Genomic DNA, 20628 nt, shown 5'->3' with positions numbered 1-20628 from the left:
ATATGCCTGGTATCCCCACTGGTTAATCTAGGAAGAAAAATAATTGCACAGGAATTAGTAATAGAACATTCACTTACAAATTCCTGGTAAGAATGGCAGGAGATACCCCTCGAAGGTCCTATGCTCTGGCTGAGAATTCTTAACTAAGTGAAGCAGCAAGATGAAGTAACAGGCTGCTGAATGGTAGGGATAGCAAAATAAGAAGTAGGATTTGATGCCTTGGCACTTTCCACAGTGATGTCAGAAAAGGTCAAGCGAGTAACCACACAGTGCTCAGAAATGTGCACTATACATTCAGTGAATTTAGGCAGTATGTCAAAGACCAGTAATGGCATTAATTTGGAAACATGTAATTTAGCTCCACAATTTAAATATTCCCACCCCAAAACCTGCAACACAGAGGGGAAAAAAGGAAGATCTCCATCTTATTGAAATAAGATTTCATACAAACATAAATATATTTAAATTTTCTTTTAACTATAAGTGAATCCAGACTGTTATAAAACAGAATACTATACACAATCATCTGTATAGCTTATAGAAAACATCAAAACAAGAATGCTGAGTGGATGCTGGTGGTGAAAACTGCAGGGCCAAAACTTGCTCAACAATGAAACAGGGGCCACTAAAACTTAATGACCATGGCCCACCCCTACTGCTAATGGTTTTGTCAATGTCTGGACCCTAGAAATTCAGGATTTTCTCCTTCTTCCTCTGCCTGCTTTGGTCCGTGTCCGGCTACCTGGCCGGACGGTAAGTTGCTTTTTAAAGTCCACTAAGCAATCTGTGGCTTCTGAAATGGAAACAAAAGACTTGATGGGAGACTCATTTAAGTCGAGATGTGCAAGGGAACTCTGCATCTCTTTGCTGCAGCCTGCCTCTTCCATCCTTGGTGAGGGCACCCTAAAGAGAAGGAGGAAAAATTCAGAATTCAATATACACCTACTAATAAGCACTAAGTATGTGTCATGCATTATACCAGAGGCTTCTACATACATTATTAGTTCATATAATCTTTGTAATAATCCAACCAGGTAAGTATTATCATTCCCCTTTCACAAATAAGGACACTGGGTAAATCGTATACCCAAAGTCACACAGTGAGATACTGAGAGAATGAGAAGTCAGACCCAAATTCCCAAACTTTTTTTTTTTTAATTATTTTTTTACCAAATTCCCAAACATCTTGAAATCTAGGTCAGAAGACCAGGGTTAGGAGGGAAGAATAAATCATAGCTTCTGCTTGCCTGTTTTAATGCCATGAAACTGAACTAGCCATCCAATTCTTAGCCTAGATATGGGGGGAGGGTAGCACACACAGAGGTCACACAGTTCCATGGTGATTTCTACCTTCAATAGTTTGAATATCACACTATACACAGAACCCAGGACAAGGCCTGTACTTTTCTAGAACTACTGACAGCCATACTTCAGTGTATACCCCAATTCACCTGAAGCCTGCTGTCTCTGAAGACTTGGTCTTTATTTCTGCATCTATAAGAGAGAAAAAGTAATAATGTTAATAGTGTTGTAATCATACCACTTCTCACTGCTCATGTGCTTTCTGTGTTCTGGGCACCGTTTTTCATCAGTCTTAAATAAGTAGCTCAGATCCCCATCCCCAAACCCATAAAATATGAGTATTAGCATCCAACAGGCTCAGCTGCAAAAGTATCAAGGTGAACACTTTTGAATGAACGACCTCTGAATAATCTACTTCAAATCTGGACTTGAGGAACAAGGAGTTGCCAAGAGAAATCTGCCACCTGCAGAGATTCACAACATGCTGATCTAGAAGCAGCAGGCGATAGGGCTTGGAGAGACTGCCTTTTTATAGTCATCAGAAAGCAAAAGATTTGCTTAGTGGGAATGAACTGTTAGAATGAGAAGGTAAGCAATCTCACCAGGCTTAAGCAAAAGCTCCTCTTCCATCTGCATCTAGTGAAATTTAACAACAGCAACTAATAACAACAGTAATAATAGCAGCTAACATTTATCAAGAGCCTACTTATGCCAGGGAGTATGTTTGGGACTTTACTAGATATAATCCTTAAAATCTATGAAGTTGGTATTGCTAACTTTATGCAATGCTCATAACCAATCCACTCTACTGCTCCCTAAATACCAGGCACAAAGAGACAAAGTTACTTCCTACAATCCCTCTGGAATGCAGGTTGGGACAAGTAACAAATGATGCACAAAACATTAGGAGAAGGCAGAAATATCTGCACGTCTGGTTTCCCAAGCATGTTCCTTTGGAAGGTATCTGGGGCTGTGTCATTCCCCTGTTGATTTGGAAATTTTTTTTCCCTTAACAGGAAGTCCTGTTCCTTAGTTAAGGGAACCTAAAGTGAGTCTCAAAGTCTGGCTAATGAGTCAAATGTACATCCACATAACTCCAACAAATAGTTAGTTGGCAGTAGCTATTTTTACTGGAAGGCCTATGACATAAGCCCAGAAAACTGGTTCTGGGGTCTTCACCTGCAGTCCTGTGCTCAGACTGTTCCAAGAGACTGAGGAGCCGGCCTTCACTGCGATTTTTTTCCTATGACAGAGAAAAACAGATCAAAGGATTATCTCATGGCAGAGAATCTAAAATACAACTTTCTTAGCCCAGATCACACCTATCTCCAGGAGAGAAGGAATGTACGACATAGCTCTAGGAAAGTCTTTTGCTTTCTAATAAATGAGGGTATACAAGTAAAAACACAAACTATGATGATGAACAGAATACATCTTCATGCCAAGAATATTATTCAAGAATGGATAACCAGAGTCAAGGCAAATTATTCCACAAAGATATAAAGAACGGTAACCATTGACCTATGATAGATTTGGAGAGATTTTAAAATAGAAAATAACAGTTTCAGGGTAGCTTCTCGAAGTAGTGATGCCAGAAGAGCCAACTGGCTCTATGATACAGGCACTTACCTATAAGCCACAACTCCCAGTCACTACCACAAAATCACCCCATTCATACCAGGGTCCCTTTCTTTTGTCATGACAGATCATGGCTTACCATCTTAGTGTGCAGTGATTGCTAAGTGAGTAAGCCTAGCATATGGAGCTGCTGCTTCATCTCCGACCTTTGAGCCAAGACTTGCTCTTCCTCTCTTATTGCAGAGCCCAGAAAGCACATTCATCTTCCCAGTGACCAGGGGCCAGACCTCACAGCTTCCTAAGACCAGGCACACAAGGTGCTAAATAGAGTTGATCTCAAATATGTTCCTGGCAGTGGGGGTATGACTGGATATCCTTTCTGGAAAGGAATTTGGTGGTACACTTCAACAGATTTTAAAATGTTTATAAGAGTTCCACTTTAGGAAATCTAAGAAATAGTCAGTGGTACACAGATTAATGGTTCAAATACAATCTTATAATACAAAGAATTAGAAAGAACCTGAATGTCCAATAATAAAAGAATGGTTAAGCAATATAAACATTAACAGTAATTTTTAAAAACAGTTTGAAAATAAACCCAGTGGGGCACTTCGGTGGCTCAGTAGGTTAAGTGGCTGCCTTTGGCTCAGGTCATGATCCCAGGGTCCTGGGACTGAGCCCCACATCAGGCTCCCTGCTTGGCAGAGAGCCTGCTTCTCAATCTCCCTTTGCCTGCCACTCTGCCTACTTGTGCTCTCTGTCAAATAAATAAAATCTTTAAAAAAAAAAGAAAAGAAAAGAAACCCAGGAATGTATTTATGCTATAAAGTTTATACACACACACACACACACACACACACGTATACACACATATATATCACATATGGTCTCAACTACATTAAAAATGCATAGAAAAAAAAAGAAAATAGGCCAAAATACTAACAGTTATCTCTAAGTAGCTCAATTGTGGGTGTTAATTTCCCCTGACTCTTGCTTTTTTTTTTTAACTTCCTATATTTCCTACAGTGAGCATATATTACTTTTTAATTAAAAGAAAATATAATTTTAAAACAAAATCTTATTTCTAGATACACAGAAAAGGGAGGAGGAAGGGGAAAAAGCATAGAACAGAACTTTGGAGAATTTCCTAAAGCATTCTATACACACCTTTGGATTCCTCATCCGCTGCTGCTGCTTCTCCTCCATAACTGAGCATACCTTCCCACTCTCCTCAGGCTCACTTCCTTGGTCACCCCTTGCAAGCTGGAGACAGGAGTCCACATGACTCTGGTACTCTCTGAATGGGACCAGGGATTTACAGAGATAACACTTCTCATTCCTAGCCAATCAGAAGAAAGGGGAAAAAAGCAGTTTTAAGATTTGTTTTTGCCTCTGGGCTCCTGGATAAGTCTTAAATTGTGTTTTTATGTTATTCTGTCTCAATTGTGTTTTTGCGTTATTCTGTGGAGGAGACATGTCAACCAATGCAGATTCGCTCAGCAGGATCACCAATAAAACTAACCCAACGCCAATCAAAAGGACTGAGTGATTAGCGGTTTTCCCTGGCTGTTTCTCTGTACCCTGCTGTCGCAGCAGTGGGATGGTAATGAAATCAGTTCTTCTAACTATCTCAAACAATGCTGATTGCTCTTCAGACATAAAATATTCTGTCAAACTCTTCTGAAATTAACTGTAATAGTTTTTTCAAAGGGAAGTTAAGATTTAGACAGAAAAAGGAACACCAAGTGCATTAAATCAAGATGACATTTTTACCAGGGTGGATGAACTTGTCTGATTAGTAAATCAAGTCTGTATGCTGACTTCCCTAATTCTACAACCTGCAACATCAACTAGGAAGTTACCAAAACCATGTAGTTCTGCTAGAGTCTTTTGTGTAACTTCATATACACAGCTATTCTTATCTTTTTATAACAGTATAATCTGTAGAAAGAGAGGAAACTGTGTCCTTGGAGTAAGGTTTACTGGGCATCAGTGAAAATGGAATCACTGGGGACAAAGGAAGGAAATGAACGATCATTAACTATTTTTTCTGTAGCGAAGAATTGGTATAATGCCCTTTAAACACAATTTCTCAATTAATTCTTTTGCCCTATTAAGAAGGTACTTTTCTCCCCAAGGTCTTATTGGCTAATAAATATCAGAAGCCAGGTCTGCTTGATTCTTAAGATCTTAGTTTTAAGAAGCTAAAGGCAACTTTCCAAAGCTTGCTATTTTAGACTCTTTCTGGCCTTTACTAGTCAGTTACTATACAGCAAGAGTGATCTGAATTAGCTCTAAGGAAACTTACTCTGGAGGTCTTTAAAAATAGGAGCAAAAAATTGCCTTATGAGAAAAGCTAGGCCAGTGTACCTTTAAAAACTTGTGAATTAATGCAAAAATCATATATTAACCCCCTACTATATGAAAGACAGCAGCACTGTGCAAGAAGCTTAAGTTTTTGAGTCATGTGGGCTTTGCCAGTTCTGGCCACATGATCTTAACCAGTTACTTATAATTTCCCTCCAATTTCTTTATCTATTTAAAAAAAAAGAAAGAAAGAAAAACTATCTTATCAGCTATTGTGAGAACTACGAAGTAATTCAAACACTTAGCACAGTGACTGGTACATAATATTAGGTGTTAGACAAACAGCTATTACTGTTAACTGCTGTCTCGGATGCATTTTATTAGATGCTGAGGATATAAACATGAATGAAGCAAGTATATGCCTTCAAATAATTCATAGCCTATCCAGGAAGAATGAAATATCAAAAAAGAAAAAAAAAATTACTGCAATATGGTGGGATGAATATAGTCCTAGAGGAATGTCCACATGACAGGATTCCAAAAGGAACAAGTAATCATCAGCTCTGCTCAACTGAATTAGGGAAAGCAGCCCTGAAATTTCAGGTTTAAAAATCTATATTTCAGGGGCGCCTGGGTGGCTCAGTGGGTTAAAGCCTCTGCCTTCGGCTCAGGTCATGATCTCAGGGTCCTGGGATCGAGCCCCGCATCGGGCTCTCTGCTCAGCGGGGAGCCTGCTTCTCCCTCTCTCTCTGCCTGCCTCTCTGCCTACTTGTGACCTCTGTCTGTCAAATAAATAAATAAAATCTTAAAAAAAATGGTTTAAAAAAATAAAAAATCTATATTTCAAAGATAAACATTTCTGCCTAATGACTACTGCTATAATGTATTGTTGGTAATGTCTTTACTTTCAGGAGGTGTCACTTATACCCAATCGTCCCGTAGAATGTACTTTCTTTCTTAGTCAAGCTGCAACCCACAACCCAAGGAAGTCACCTATATTGCTCAACCTTTTGCAACTCGACTTCTGTACCATTACATCGCAAAATAGCTCACTGCTTCCCAAAAGTACCAAACACCAATACACAAATTCAAAGAAAACAGAAATCTAAGAGCAATGTACAAATGGAATGGGTGGCAGGACTTTTTCAGGGTAATTAAACATACAGAGGCCATCTACACTGACATAAATTAGGAATAAAAAAATACAGACGCCATTTACACTAACATAAATTGGGAATAAAAAAATAAATTCAGACATCAAAGCAATGAAGTGATTGGAAGGCCAAGGAAAACCAGGGTAGGAGAGGAATGGATCTCTTTATTCAGTATAAGCCATAGTATGTCAAAAGAGCTCCGAGAACACAGCATACCTACTTACTTGTCAATGTCTAGGGAAGTCTGGGCAACTGTCCCACTGTCACTCTTGCTCTTGGCCTCTTTTTGTCTCCGAGTCAATACTTTCAACAAAAAAAGAAGGAAGGGAGGGGAGGGAGGGAGAGGAAGCAAGGAAGAGAGGAAGGGAGGGTGGGTGGGTAGGGGAGAGGGAGGGCAGAAGGGAGGGAGGGACAAAGAAAGAGAAAGAAAAAAACTGTTAGTTGGCAGTAGACTCCAAATACAAAAGACAAAACGTATGCGAAGAAGCAAAGTTTAAAATCCTATTCCCCTGGAAAAAGTGCACTGTTTGGGAAACCTCTGCTTTTCTAGCAGAGAATAACACCTGTAATGTATGAACTGAAATTGCCAGCCGTAAGATATTCCTGCTAAGGAGATATCTTTTTATCCCCTATTGCCATGAGAGCTAATGATCTAGTTGAGGGGCACCCAGGTGGCACAGTCAGTTAAGTGTCCCACTCTTGGTTTCAGCTCAGGTCATGATCTCAGGGTTGTGAGATGGAGCCCCAAGGGCTCTGTGCTCAGTGCAGAGTCGACTTGTCCCTCCCCCGGCTCATGCTCAGGCATGCACTCTCTCTCTCTCTCTCTGTAAAATAAATAAAATCTTTTAAAAATATTTTTTAATTAAAAAAAAAAAGATCTAGTCCACATAAGGAAAGGTTCTATGTAGTACCCCAACTAGCAACACTGAATCCCTTTATATTTTCCCAACCAAAATTCTGTCTGGTGTGACACACACTCCAATGATGTATTCTATGACATACAGTAATGATAGCTACATCTATATGAGTACCCATATTAGCTCTAATCTTTACTCTAGGAAGTGCTCCAATTATAAGAGGAAAAAAGTTCACAATGGTTAACATAACCAGTTTTTCCCACCACACTAGGACCACCTTCCAGTGCTAGTGGATATAAACAGCTTTAGCCCAGGTGGCATACCAATACTTTGTCTCACAACAAAAGGCATCTATTTATAAAATAACAGTCTCTTAAAAGATCTGGGAGGTTAATCAACTGTTTTCTAGTCTTCAATCTTTGCAGTAACAAGAAAAACTATAACCATCTCACTTCCAATCTTTTCTTCCCTCTTGACTTGAAATTCCCATGCCATAGAATTTAGGAAGGTTATCAGTTCACAAAATAATTAGTTTGTAAAGCACTGATCTAGTCAGCAGTCAGGAAACTTTCTCTAAAGGGCCACAGTAAATACTTCAGGCTTGGCAGGCCATATGGTCTCTGTCACACTACCCAACTCCACATTGTAGTAGAAGGCAACCATAGACAACACATAAATAAGGGGTGTGGTATGTTCCAATAAAACTTTACAAAAACAGATGTCTGGCTGGATTTGGCCCCCAGCTGTTCATAGTTCACCTTTCCTTCTAGTCCAACCCTCTACTCATAAAAAAAAAAATGCCTTCTATAAGCATCCCCAACAAGTAATCATACAGTCTCAACTTGATTATATACATTCACTGAGGGGAATTCACTTCCTCCTAGGGAAACTCATTCTATTGCTACACAACAATCCAGTTCATTCTGTATTTACTGGGGGCTGTATGAGTAAGTTTACCCCCTTTTCCATAAGTCAGCTCTCTGAACACTTAACAAGCTACATTACAATCTTGGATTTACTCAGTTGTCTGCCCCACTGAAATGTAACCTTCTTCAAAGCAGGGAATATATCTAGTCATTAATCCAATCTCTAATGAGTGCAGAAGCTTTTGATTGCCTAGGTTAATTCTAATCTTTAAAACAATCCTCTAGATTGGTATTATTATTCTGCCCTACTCTAAAGGTATGGAAACAAACTCAGAGGAATTAACTTTGCCAAGCTATCACAAATGGTTAAGTGGTAGAACTCAGGATAGAGCTAGATCAGTCTGATTTCCTATACCCAAGTTTTACGTTCCTAGTTGACCTTTATATACATCCCCATTTGTCAGTCTCTCTCTTTATGTGTGAAACCCCCAAATGGACCAAATACTCAACAAGTAGTCTGACCAGTAGAGAGAACACAAGAACTACAAACTAACCCACGGAGACTCATATTCTACTAATCCAGCCAAGACTGTATTTGCTTTGTTGAAAATCTTAAATTGAGCTTAAAGGTAATTAAGATTCATCCCCTACCCTTCCAAATTATCTTCAAATAAAATATTATCAAGACAAGTCTCCTAATTCTATACTTAGGTAACTAAGTTGTTGGTTATTTCCCCCCCTTAAACACAGGACTTTATATTTATCCCTGTTCTTTTCAGCTGAACATTGCAGTCTGTTAAGATCATCTCCAGTCTTGATTCTGTCATCTGATGCTATCAACTCTCTTTTCCAGCTTTGTCATCTGCATATATGACAAGCATGCTTTCTACATCTTCATCCAGGTCACTGAGGAAAATGGTTATAATAAATGACATGGCCAAGGAAAGAAACCTATGGCATTTTACTAAATAAGCCTGTCTTCTTCCTGGTCCAAATTTCCTTTAAATACTTAATCAAGCAAGTATTTATTGAGAATCTTCAATGTGCAAGTAATTTGGGGGATATACAGGAAATTATGTAGTAGGGTCCTTGTTTTGTTTTGTTTTTTAAGATTTTATCCATTTATTTGACAGGGGCCGGGGAGAACAAGCAGGGGGAGCTAAAGAGGGAGGGGGAGAAGCAGGCTCTCCACTGAGCAGGGAGCCCCATGTGGGGAATCCATACCAGGACCCTGGGATCATGACCTAAGCTGAAGGCAGGCACTTAACCGACTGAGCCACCCAGGTGCCCCAGGGTCCTTGTTCTTAAGCTTACAGTTTACTAAGGGAGACAGCACATACACTAAATAACTATAACATAAGGTGTAAAAAGATATGCATAATAAAACAAGATCACATATACACAAAGCAACTTTTTTTCCTCCTCCCTCACTCTTTCCTTCCCTCCCTCTTTCCCCTCACAAGCAACTATTAATAGTGTTTGTCTCTGGGGAGGATGACAGGGACACTTGGGGAATGCAATAGGAGGGTGGCATATTTTTGCACTATATTCTTTTCTGTACTGAATTAAAAATTAAAAGGGAAGAAAAAAAAAAGACCAGATTATAGAGAGCTCTTAGATACAAGTTAAAGTACACTATTTCTAAGGTTCCTTCCAACCTACAGATTTTGTAAGTAAAAATAAAGTACTGTAGGAGAAAACCATCCTGGACATAGCCATATAACCACCTTCAAATCTACCTCCTATTCTACCAGCCAGTCCACATTTCTCCATCTTATGTATAAGGACTTCATGAGAGATTTTATCAAGTGTCTTGCTGAAATCAATTCTCAGAACGATGGCACCTCACAGATTACAGAAACCTTTAAGGGTTGTTTTTTTTCCCTCTCTCTATTTGTCCTCCATCTTGAATACCAAGTATTTTTCCAAAAGAAATACTTGGAAAGCACTACACAGGCAAGGCTGAGAAGAGAAATGCTTCTAGCACTTTATATACCCCTATTGCACTTAGCACATTTCTGTTGTTGTTTATATGTCAGTCCCCCTTCTACACTAAGCAACTTTCTGAATTCAGAGATTCTGGGTTTTGTTTCTTCAGCATCCTCAGCAGAGTACAGCATTGATTAGATGCTAATAAACATTTGCCAAATTAAATCACAGAAATGTACTCAAAAAAGCTCTTGTTTTATGAGGACATGCTCTGTGCCAGGGACTTTATAAACATAATTTCTTATTTTTTTTTAGATTTTATTTATTTATTTGACAGAGATCACAAGCAGGCAGAGAGGCAGGCTTCCTGCTGAGCAGAGAGCCCGATGCGGGGCTCGATCCCAGGACCCTAAGATCATGACCTGAGTCGAAGGCAGAGGCTCAACCCGCTGAGCCACCCAGGCTCCCCTATAAACATAATTTCTATTACAACAATTCTGCAAGGCATATATGATTATCTGTACTTTTTAGATGATGAATATTAAATAACCTGATCAAGATCACAAAGCTAAAACAGTAACAACAAAGAAACATGGCACCAGGAACACAATAAGAGTCTAACTTCACAGAAGCATATGTTGGGGCACCTGGCTAGCCTAACTGGTGGGAGTGTACAAATCTTAATCTCAGAGTTGTGGGTTCAAGCCCCATGTTGGGTGTAAAGCTAAAAAAAATAAAATCTTAATGGGCTGCCTGGGTGGTTCAGTCATTAAGCGTCTGCCTTTGGATCAGGTCATAATCCCAGGGCCCTGGGATCAAGCACCGCATCAGGCTCCCTGATCAGTGGGAAACATGCTTCTCCCTCTTCCACTCTCCCTGCTTGTGATCCCTCTCTACCTGTTTCTGTCAAATAAATAAATCTTAAAATATAAAATAAAATAAAACAAAGAAGCGTATGTTGTTTTGTAAGAGCAGGCTGCCTTTCCTGGGAAATAAGAGGGTAAAGGATGGGAAAAGAAAAAGTTATAAGTGGTAAATGAGTGGGCAAGTGGAAAAGAATATGAGGGGAGAGATTTGGCCCATGGCTGAAAACTATATGCTAATTCTATTATTAAATGTTATGAGCAGAGTGAACTGGACTGGACCCTACAGCTACATTTCCCCTTTGAAATATATTATCCTATGAAGGAGCACGAAGGTATATGTTGTTCTAAAGGAGCCTACAACTTTAGTTTCTGAGGGCTGACACAGCTGTTTCAAATAGCTGCAGGAAGAAATTTAAGTCCAAAAACCTAACTACTGGTGACAACAGCCAAAGATTTCAAAAGGAAGCAATGGAGTCTGAGGATAACTACCCAAAAAGCAACTACCAGGTAGGAGGGATAGAACAGAAAGGAGGGATAACACTGAGAGCTGAGAGAGCCACCTATAACCTACAACCATTAACTCAGGCCTTTATGTAACACCGGATGGAAAACATCCTCAGGAGCTGTGCTTGGGACTTGGCTTGGCACTGTTAATACATTAAAAAAGCAGCAACACCTAGCAGAATAAAGCGCATTGACTTCAGAGTTGTCCAAGTTGGATTCTACTAGCTGTGTTGGATAGAGTAACTTGGGCAAGTAACTTAACCTTAGTATCAGTTGACTTACCTACAAAATGAGGTAATAGCATCTACCCTCACAGGTTTTGGTAAAGATCCTATCAGATAATCCAAATAAGTTGTAACAGTGTCCAGCCCACAGAAAGTCCTCAACAAACCTTTGTTGTTGTTATTATATAATTCCCATTATTATTCCAGATTATTTTTACTTCTTAGCTTTATCTAAAGATTTAAGACTACCCTTAGAATGTTAATAAAAAAATAAAAAAAAATATTACAAAAAAAGACTACCCTTAGAACCAGTGCCCAGCTTATCTATAATTTAGATTAGGTCTTAATCTTTAGTTCTCATACTAATTTGTACAAACAGAATGGTCAAGTAAGTAACCTGGTCAAGTAAGTAACCAAAACCTTACAGAACAATTATCAATACCGTGTAAACATTTGTTTCTACACTGCTTCCAAAATCTAAAGAAGACAAGCAATCAAAAATAAAGACATGTGGGGTGCCTGGGTGGCGCAGTGGGTTAAAGCCTCTGCCTCTGGCTCAGGTCATGATCTCAGGGTCCTGGGATCGAGCCCCGCATCAGGCTCTCTGCTCAGCAGGGAGGCTTGCTTTCTCCTCTCTCTCTGCCTGCCTCTCTGCCTACTTGTGATCTCTGTCTGTGAAATAATAAATAAATAAAATCTTTAAAACAATAAAAAATAAAAAAATAAAGACATGTGGGGGTGCCTGGGTGCCTCAGTCTAAGCATCTGCCTTGGGTTCAGTTCATGATCTCAGTGCTGGGATCGAGCCCCAAGTCTGGATCCCTGCTCAGCAGAGATTGTCCCTCTCCCTCTGCCCTTCCCCCTCGCTCATGTGCTTGCTCTCTCTCTCTCTCTCAAATAAACCCCTCTAAAAAGTAAAAACATGTGGCCTGGAACTGTAAACAGTGAAGATGATGACTCCTTGAGGAGAGTGGAAATCATATATACAAACAAAAGAAATTCTACTCAGTCTATCTCCCTCAAACTCAAAACTAAATCAGCAGAAAAAATGGGAGGCCACAGTGGTGCCTGGGTGGCTCAGTCAGTTAAGCATCTGCCTTCTGCTCAGGTCATGATCCTGGGGTCCTGGGATCAGCCCCATGTCCATCTCCCTGCTCAGCAGGGAGTCTGCTTCTCCCTCTCCCTCTGACCCAGCCCCATGCTCATGCTTTCGCAAGCCCTCTAATGAATAAATTTAAAAATTGTAAAAAAAAAAAAAAAAAAAAAAAAAAAAGAGAGGCCACAGAATTGTATGTATGGTCCTGCTAAGACTAACCATCCTCCAACCTAGCACTTCCTCAGTGGGAGGTAAGAGGAAGAAGGGGAGGCTTGTTCCATCCGCATGATGCCTATCTCAGTATTACCAGCCTCTCCTTAAAGACCCAACAAAAAGGCTATCATTAGAATTATCTACCATTTTCTGAGATGTGTGGCTATTTAAACTTAAATCTCAATTAGAATTAAATAAAATTTAAAATTCAGCTCCTCAGTCACATGAGGCGTGATGACACAATCCAGTCCACTGTAGTGTTCCTGTTGCCTCAAGGACTTTATTATTTTTTTTAAGATTTTATTTATTTATTTAATAGACAGAAATCACAAGTAGGCAGAGAGGCAGGCAGAGAGAGAGGGGGAAGCAGGCTCCCTGCCCAGCAGAGAGCCCCATGTGGGGCTCGATCCCAGGACCCTGGGATCATGACCTGAGCCAAAGACAGAGGCTTAACCCACTGAGCCACCCAGGCGCCCCTGCCTCAAGGACTTTAAATATTACTTATGAATAAGTCTCTGGTGATGAATTGTTTCAGTGTTAGTATATCTGAAAAGTCTCTATTTAATCTTTTAAATTTTTAATAACATTTTTAGTTTGGAATAGTTTAGAATTGTAAAAAAGTATTGGAAAGACAGTGCAGAAATTTCTTTATAACGTTCTTTATAACGCTCACTTTCTTCTAATGTTAAAATCTCACGTAACCACAGTACCTTTGTCAGAACTAAAACATTAACATTGGTACATAATTTTTTTTTTAAAGATTTTATTTATTTGACGGAGATCACAAGTAGGCAGAGAGGCAGGCAGAGAGAGAGGAAGGGAAGCAGGCTCCCTGCTGAGCAGAGAGCCCGATGCGGGGCTCGATCCCAGGACCCTGGGATCATGACCTGAGCCGAAGGCAGAGGCCTGAGCCACCCAGGCGCCCCCAATTTTTTTTATTTTTTTTTAAGTAGGCTCCACACCCATCGTGGAGCCCAACACAGGCTCGGACCCACGACCCTGAGATCAAGACCTGAGCTGAGACCTACAGTTGTCTCCCAACTGACTCAGTCACCCAGGCACCTCTTTGGTACACAACTATCAACTAAACTCCATACTTCATTCAAATTTCACCAGTTTTTCTACTATTCTACTACCACCCCCCTAAATATTCTTGGATCTAATCTGAGATACTTTATTACATTTAGTAGCCCTCATTTTTCAAAGAGCTTTGCTGGGTATAGAAATTTAGGTTGGTAACCTTTTTCTTTCAGAATTTTAAAAGATTTTGCCTGACTGTCTTCTTGCCACCCCACCAGCTACCCCACTTCCTCTCACATACTACTTACAATCTTATCTCTTCACCACTCCTGCCATCATTCTTGGTGACTTTAATATCTGCTTATTAGACAGAACCATATGGAGTTGCAGTGTGTTGTTCCTAACGAGAAATCTGATTAATTCTTATTTTTCCCATCTGCATGTAACATGTCTTTTTTTCTCTGAATGATATTCAGGGTTTTTCTCCCCCTATCTCTGGTTTGAAACAACGTGATTATGATGTGCTTTTAAAATTTATGATGCTATTTCTTTTTTTTTTCCCTTAAGATTTTATTTGTTTGACAGAAATCACAAGTAGGCAGAGAGACAGGCCGAGAGACAGGGGGAAGCAGGCTCCCCGCCGAGCAGAGAGCCCGATGCGGGGCTCGATCCCAGGACCCTGAGATCCTGACCTGAGCCGAAGGCAGAGGCTTAACCCACTGAGCCACCCAGGCGCCCCTATGATGCTGTTTCTTATGCCTGTGCTTCCTAGAACATCTTGGATCAACACATTTATAGTTTTTATCAAGTTTGGAATTTTCTGAGTCATTAATTCCTCAAAATTTTTTTTCTGTCCTTTGCCCCCCTATAGGGACCGTGGTTACCTGTGTATTAGGCCACCTAAAAATGGTCTCATAGTTCACTGATATTTTTTTCATTTTTGTGTGTGTTACATTTCAAGTGCTAATCGCCACATGTGACTACTGGCTATCATATATGACCCCACAGATATAGAACATTTTTGTCATGTGGACACCTCCTTTGGCTAGCACTGCTCCTTTAAGAGAGAACCACGACTAATCCTACCCCACCTTAAGTGTTTACTTTGGACACCACGGGAAATCCAAACGTCCCATGGCAGCTCTCATCACCTAGATTCTCAACCCCACCTGACTGTCATCTGGAGGGACGTTTGTAAGCTAACTTGATCTTCCTATTCTCAAAATGACTTTCTCCCTTGGAACCCGTGTCAGTGATCATTAAAACCCCCGATGTTTTCAGCTGCTTGTGTGAAAGTTTCCTTCATCCTCTTGGTCTCACTGAAAGATGGCTGTCCTCCGAAGATACTGTTTCTCTTTGCACTTCTCAAGTACTGGCTATTTCTTCTTCTTTACACCACAGTACTACTGACCTGGAGGTGGGGTAAACAGCCTCTCATTTGTTTCCAGACTACTAGAAAAACCTAGTCTGAAACACAATCCATTGTGCTAGCCCTGCTACCCGCCAGCTGAAGTCATCTACTATCCTCCTGGTCACGTGCCCCTTACCAGCCACACCACTTCCCGGCCATTCATTGAAAACTTTAACATAGCACTTACTATCTTATCTCTTCACCACTCCTGCCATCATTCTTGGTGACTTTAATATCTACATATTAGTCTGAAGCCTATGAAGTTGCAGTTTTCGTAGGTTCAGCCTAGGGTATGGTTTGTCCAATACGCTGGCCTCTCAGTTCCTTGACCTTCTGGCTATCAACTCCCGTGGATCATACCATCTCAGCCCTTCTCAAGTGGGGTTCCGAGAGCAAAGTAGGCCTAATGCCCAAGACATCCATTGTATGTAATGAATTAGCCTCTGTCCTTTGCATCTCAAATGGTACCAGTTATGTGCGATCCTTGGGAGAAGTAAGAAAGAGCCAATTCATTTTCTGTGTTCTCCGGTTCCAATTCAAGAACCCTGATTCCTCAACCCTGGTTCTGGTTGAGCCTGCCAATAATAACTGTGCCACTTCCAAGATCTCATTTTCAGATGTCCTGTTCTCTGATCTCTGATCACCACCACCCATCTCTTCCAAGTCACTCCCTCTAATATCCTGATTCCAGTAATCCTTCAGCCCCACTGGGATGTTCCAATTCTAGACTATCACCTTTTCGTTGTCCATTACCCTGTCATGGCCCCACTTTTTACCTAACTTAGATTTCACGGTTATCATATTAACCATTCCCTTGAATATTCTCTCAACTCATTTCTAATTTCTGTTGTACTCCCTGGAAAAACTATTTTGGTTAAATCCAACCTTCTACCTACTTATTACGTGTCCTTACAAGCAGCACAGCAGTGCTGACGGGCTCACAGTATATTTAAGACCACACACCTCAAGTGGCCCCTCAGTACTGCTCAGCAATCATCATGTTTCCATAGTCAGTTTATTCTTCTACTCTCCCAGAGACTATTTAATTTCTCCTCTGCTATCCTCAAACCTCTAGTATCCATCCTGACTCTGGAGTCACTGTTCTTTTTGTCTTGATACAACAACTTTATTGAGATATGAGTCACATATCTCACTATTATGAGTCACATAATTCACTAACTTAAAGTATAATTCAATGGTTTTTAGTATATTCATAGTTGTGCAACTATCACCACTATCAATTTTATAGTATCTTCAATAACTGAAAAAGAAACCTGTTCCCATTAGCAGTCACTCTCCATTTCCCTGCTAACCTCCAGCCCTAGACAAACCACTGATCTACTTCTGTCTCTATGGGTTTGCCTATTCTGGGCATGTCATATAAATGGAATCATACTATTTTTGGTCTTTTGTGACTGGCTTTCTTCACTTAACATATGTTTCCAAGGTTCATCCAAGCTGTCGCATATATCAGTAATGCATACCAAGGAATTTTTGTGAGGGACCACTGCACCATTTTATATTCCCGCAGAAAATGTACTTGGGGGGGTTTCCAATTTCTCCAAATTCTTGCCAACATTTGTTACTTTTACTTTTTTTTAAATAGCGATCCTAATGGGTGTGAAGTATCTTGTGGTTTTGACTTGAATTTCTCTATTGACTAATGATGCCGATCATTTTTTCATGTGCTTGTTGGCCATTTGTACATCTCTGGAGAAATATCCACTTGAGTGCTTTGGGTTTTTTTTATTTTTTTAAATTAACATAAAATGTATTATTTGTTTCAAGGGTACAGGTATATGATTTACCAGTCTTACACAATGCACAGCACTCCCCATAGCACATACCCTCTCCAATGTCCATCACCCAACCACCACATCCCTCCCAACTCCTCCCCTCCAGCAACCCTCAGTTTGTTTCCCAAGACTTAAGAGTCTCATGGTTTCTCTCCCTCTCTGGTTTCATCTTGTTTCATTTTTTCCCTCCCTTCCTCTATGAGCCTCTGTCTTGTTTCTAAAACTCCTCTTATCAGTGAGATCATATGATATTAGTCTTTCTCTGATTGACTTATTTTGCTTAGCATAATAGCCTCTAGCTCCATCCACATCATTGCAAGTGGCAAGATTTTGGTTTTTTGATGGCTGCATAGTATTCCATTGTATATCTATATACCACATCTTTACCCATTCATCTGCTGACGGACCTCTAGGCTCTTTCCATAGTTTGGCTATTGTGGTCAAGTCCTTTGTTTCAATTGGGTTGTCTTTTTGTTGTTGAATGGTAAAACTTCTTTATATATTCTGGAATCCAGACCCTTAAAAGACATAAATTCTGCAAATATTTTCTCCCATTCTGTATATTTTTCTTTTTACTTTCTTGATAGCATCCTTTGATGCACAGCAGTATTAAATTTTGATGGTGTCTAATTTATCTATTTTATCTATTTTTGTCTTATATTGCTTAAACTTTTGGTGTCATATCTAAGAATCCACTGCCAAATCTAAGATCCTGAAGACTTACCTCTAAGAGAGCTACAGAGTTTTTAGTGTTTACATTTAGGTCTTTGATCTATTTTTTGTATATAGTGTGAAGCAGGAGTCAACTTTTTCTTTTGCATGTGGATATTCAGTTTGTCAAACAGACTATTTCTCCCTACTGAATTATTCTGATAGCCTTGTCGAAACCTGGTTAGCTATAAATGTACGGTTTTAATTCTGAGCTCTCAATTCTATTCCATCCATCCATCCATCCCATCCATTTATCTATCTCCTTATGCCAGCAGCATACTGTCTTGATTGGTAAGTTATATAATTAGGAAGTGTGAACCCTCAACTTTGGTCTGTTTCAGGACTGTTTTGGCTATTTTGGATCCCTTGAATTTCCTAATCTCAAAAAATGGAGTCATAACTAAACCAGTTGCTTAGGGCAAAACTATGGTATCACCTGAGTTTTCTCTGTCTGTCTTACTCCAGAAAATCCTGTAAATTCAATATTCAACATACATCCCAAATTTGGCAACTTCTTTACCTCACAGCTATCACTATGATCCAAAGAAACATTAGACCCTGACTGGAATATTCCAAGTGCCTCCTGTTCACTTCTACTTTTGCTACTGGCCTTCTACAGACTACATTTCACACAGTAGCCAGAGTTGGATTACATCACTTCCTTGCTCTCAACCGTTCTATGGCATTTCATCATATTTAGAATAAAGTGCAAAAACCCAGATAATCTGATCACTGATATGATCTCTCCTCTCTTTTCCCCTGTTGCTCATCCCACTGTACCCATTGTGGCTTCTCTGCTGCTGTAAGACACATGTCAAACATACTCTTGCTTTAGGAGCTTTATAGTTATTCCCTTTACCTGGAATGACTCGATTCAAATGTCACCTTAAGAAGTCTTCCTTGATCTAATAATTTAAGAGCTCCCCTCCACCCGCCACCCACTGCCTTCCCTGCCCTTCCCTCTCTATCCTCTGCTTCTTGCCTTATTTTTCTTAAGTTTTATTTATCATTTGTTTTCTCCATGAGAATGTAAGTTTCATGAGAGCACAGATTTCTCTTTTGTTCAGAATTGTATTCTCAGCTTGTGTAAGAGTACCTGGGTTATAGTAGGTGCTATATATAAATTATTGATTGGGATTGTCAGTAAAGGAACATAAATAATACAGTATAAATAATATAGTCATCTTCTGAATTTTACTCAGGGGGACTCTCTAAGTTGAGCACCCTACAATGGGCTTATTAGGCAGAAACCTAAATCAAAGCTCCCTTCTTTCAACCTGATCCCCAGTCACAAAGTGTGATTGATTCTCTCACTGAAAGATTCTCCTACCTGTCCACTTCCACTGACACTCCTTTGTTACTTCTTTCCCTGTTTCTAGCCTCAACCCTTCCAATCTTCCATACTGCTCTCAGAATAACTCAGGCCCAGCATTAACAGTGGCAGTACCCAGGAAGTCTTCCCTGACCCAAGAAGGCCCCAAACTTTACACTTAAACAGGGCCCTCTGTGCATCTATCACAGCACTTTTCACACAACACTCTATTTACTGCTTTACCTACTTATCTCCCCCAGCAGACTGTCTCTTAATCACTTCAGTATTCTACATTCCTGGCATAAAATTGACACTCGATATAAACATATATATAATTCATCAATTTGGCAAGGTAGTTTCTTATTCACAAGTTTTCAAGAGTATTTTCTTGGCTTTAAGAACAAGAGAATAGGGCGCCTGGGTGGCTCAGTGGGTTGGGCCGCTGCCTTCGGCTCAGGTCATGATCTCAGAGTCCTGGGATCGAGTCCCGCATCGGGCTCTCTGCTCAGCGGGGAGCCTGCTTCCCTCTCTCTCTCTCTGCCTCTGCCTGCCTCTGTCTACTGGGATCTCTCTCTGTCAAATAAATAATAAATAAAATCTTAAAAAAAAAAAAAAAAAAAAAAAAAAAAAAAAAAAAAGAACAAGAGAATATTTTGGGGGTGCCTGGGTGGTTCAGTCGGTTGAGCGCCTACCTTCAGCTCACGTCATGACCCTGGGGTCCTGGGACTGAGTCCCACTTCTGGCTCCCTGTTCAGTGGGGAATCTGCTTCTCCCTCTCTTTCTCTGCCCCTCCCCCATGCTTGTGCACACACTCTCTCTCTCAAAATAAATAAATAAAATCTTTAAAAAAAGAAAACAATAGAATATTATAACTTAGATGAAATTGTCTCTTGAGTCTGATCTAAAATAACTTTTGGAACAGAAAAGCCATATCTACCTCATTCCATTCAATAAATAAATTCCTTTTGCTCTCTCAGGTACTAGACTTGATAATCTTATTCTATTAAAGATAGCTTCTAATTCAAATACTCTAATGATTATGTTGACACTTCCTAAGTATAAACAACCCTAAAACAGGCAGGCATCACTGGGTCCAATTTACAGATGAGCAAAATAAAGACTCTGAGGCCTCAATTCTGTAAATACCTGGTCTTGGATACAATTCCAAGTCTGTAAGACTCCAAAGCCAGTACCGCAATACCAAATTGTCTTGTTTCAGAGAAGCCATAAAGGTCCCCTGTCCTATTCAAGTTGTAGTAATTTCCTCTCAAGTTTAGAGATAAGCTTGCTTTCTCAAGAGGTGCACTTGAATGTTGAGCTCCTGAGACCCTAACCTTCAGTGCTGCTATAGTTAGCCATTGCATCTAAAGTGTCAGCAAGGCTTGCTCAATACCTATCCATACAAAGACAAAAGTAATAATGTAAAAATATTCTTAGCAGTGCCCCCCAACCTGAGGCTAAAGGCAAGAGTAAATACTGAGAA

The 20628-nt window shown here is 40.0% G+C and overlaps 1 protein-coding gene across 1 annotated transcript in view; it reads right to left on the bottom strand.

The window, feature by feature from the left end:
• Positions 1-281: 281 nt before the first annotated feature.
• The window catches only part of UIMC1 (ubiquitin interaction motif containing 1), a 130191-nt gene continuing 109844 nt past the window's right edge, over positions 282-20628 (bottom strand). The window contains exons 11-15 of the mRNA XM_080803896.1: positions 6566-6644; positions 4048-4219; positions 2482-2545; positions 1452-1494; positions 282-903 (exon numbers count right to left, since the gene is read on the bottom strand). Coding sequence (XP_080660022.1) covers positions 693-903; positions 1452-1494; positions 2482-2545; positions 4048-4219; positions 6566-6644 — 569 coding nt within the window. The 3' untranslated portion in view covers positions 282-692. The remainder of the gene's footprint in view (positions 904-1451; positions 1495-2481; positions 2546-4047; positions 4220-6565; positions 6645-20628) is intronic.

Source organism: Martes martes (genome assembly GCF_963455335.1).
Source record: "Martes martes genome assembly, chromosome: 5".
NCBI lineage: Eukaryota > Metazoa > Chordata > Mammalia > Carnivora > Mustelidae > Martes > Martes martes.
The sequence above is the reverse complement of the archived record's forward strand: the minus strand, read 5'-3'. Positions and strand labels throughout refer to the sequence as shown.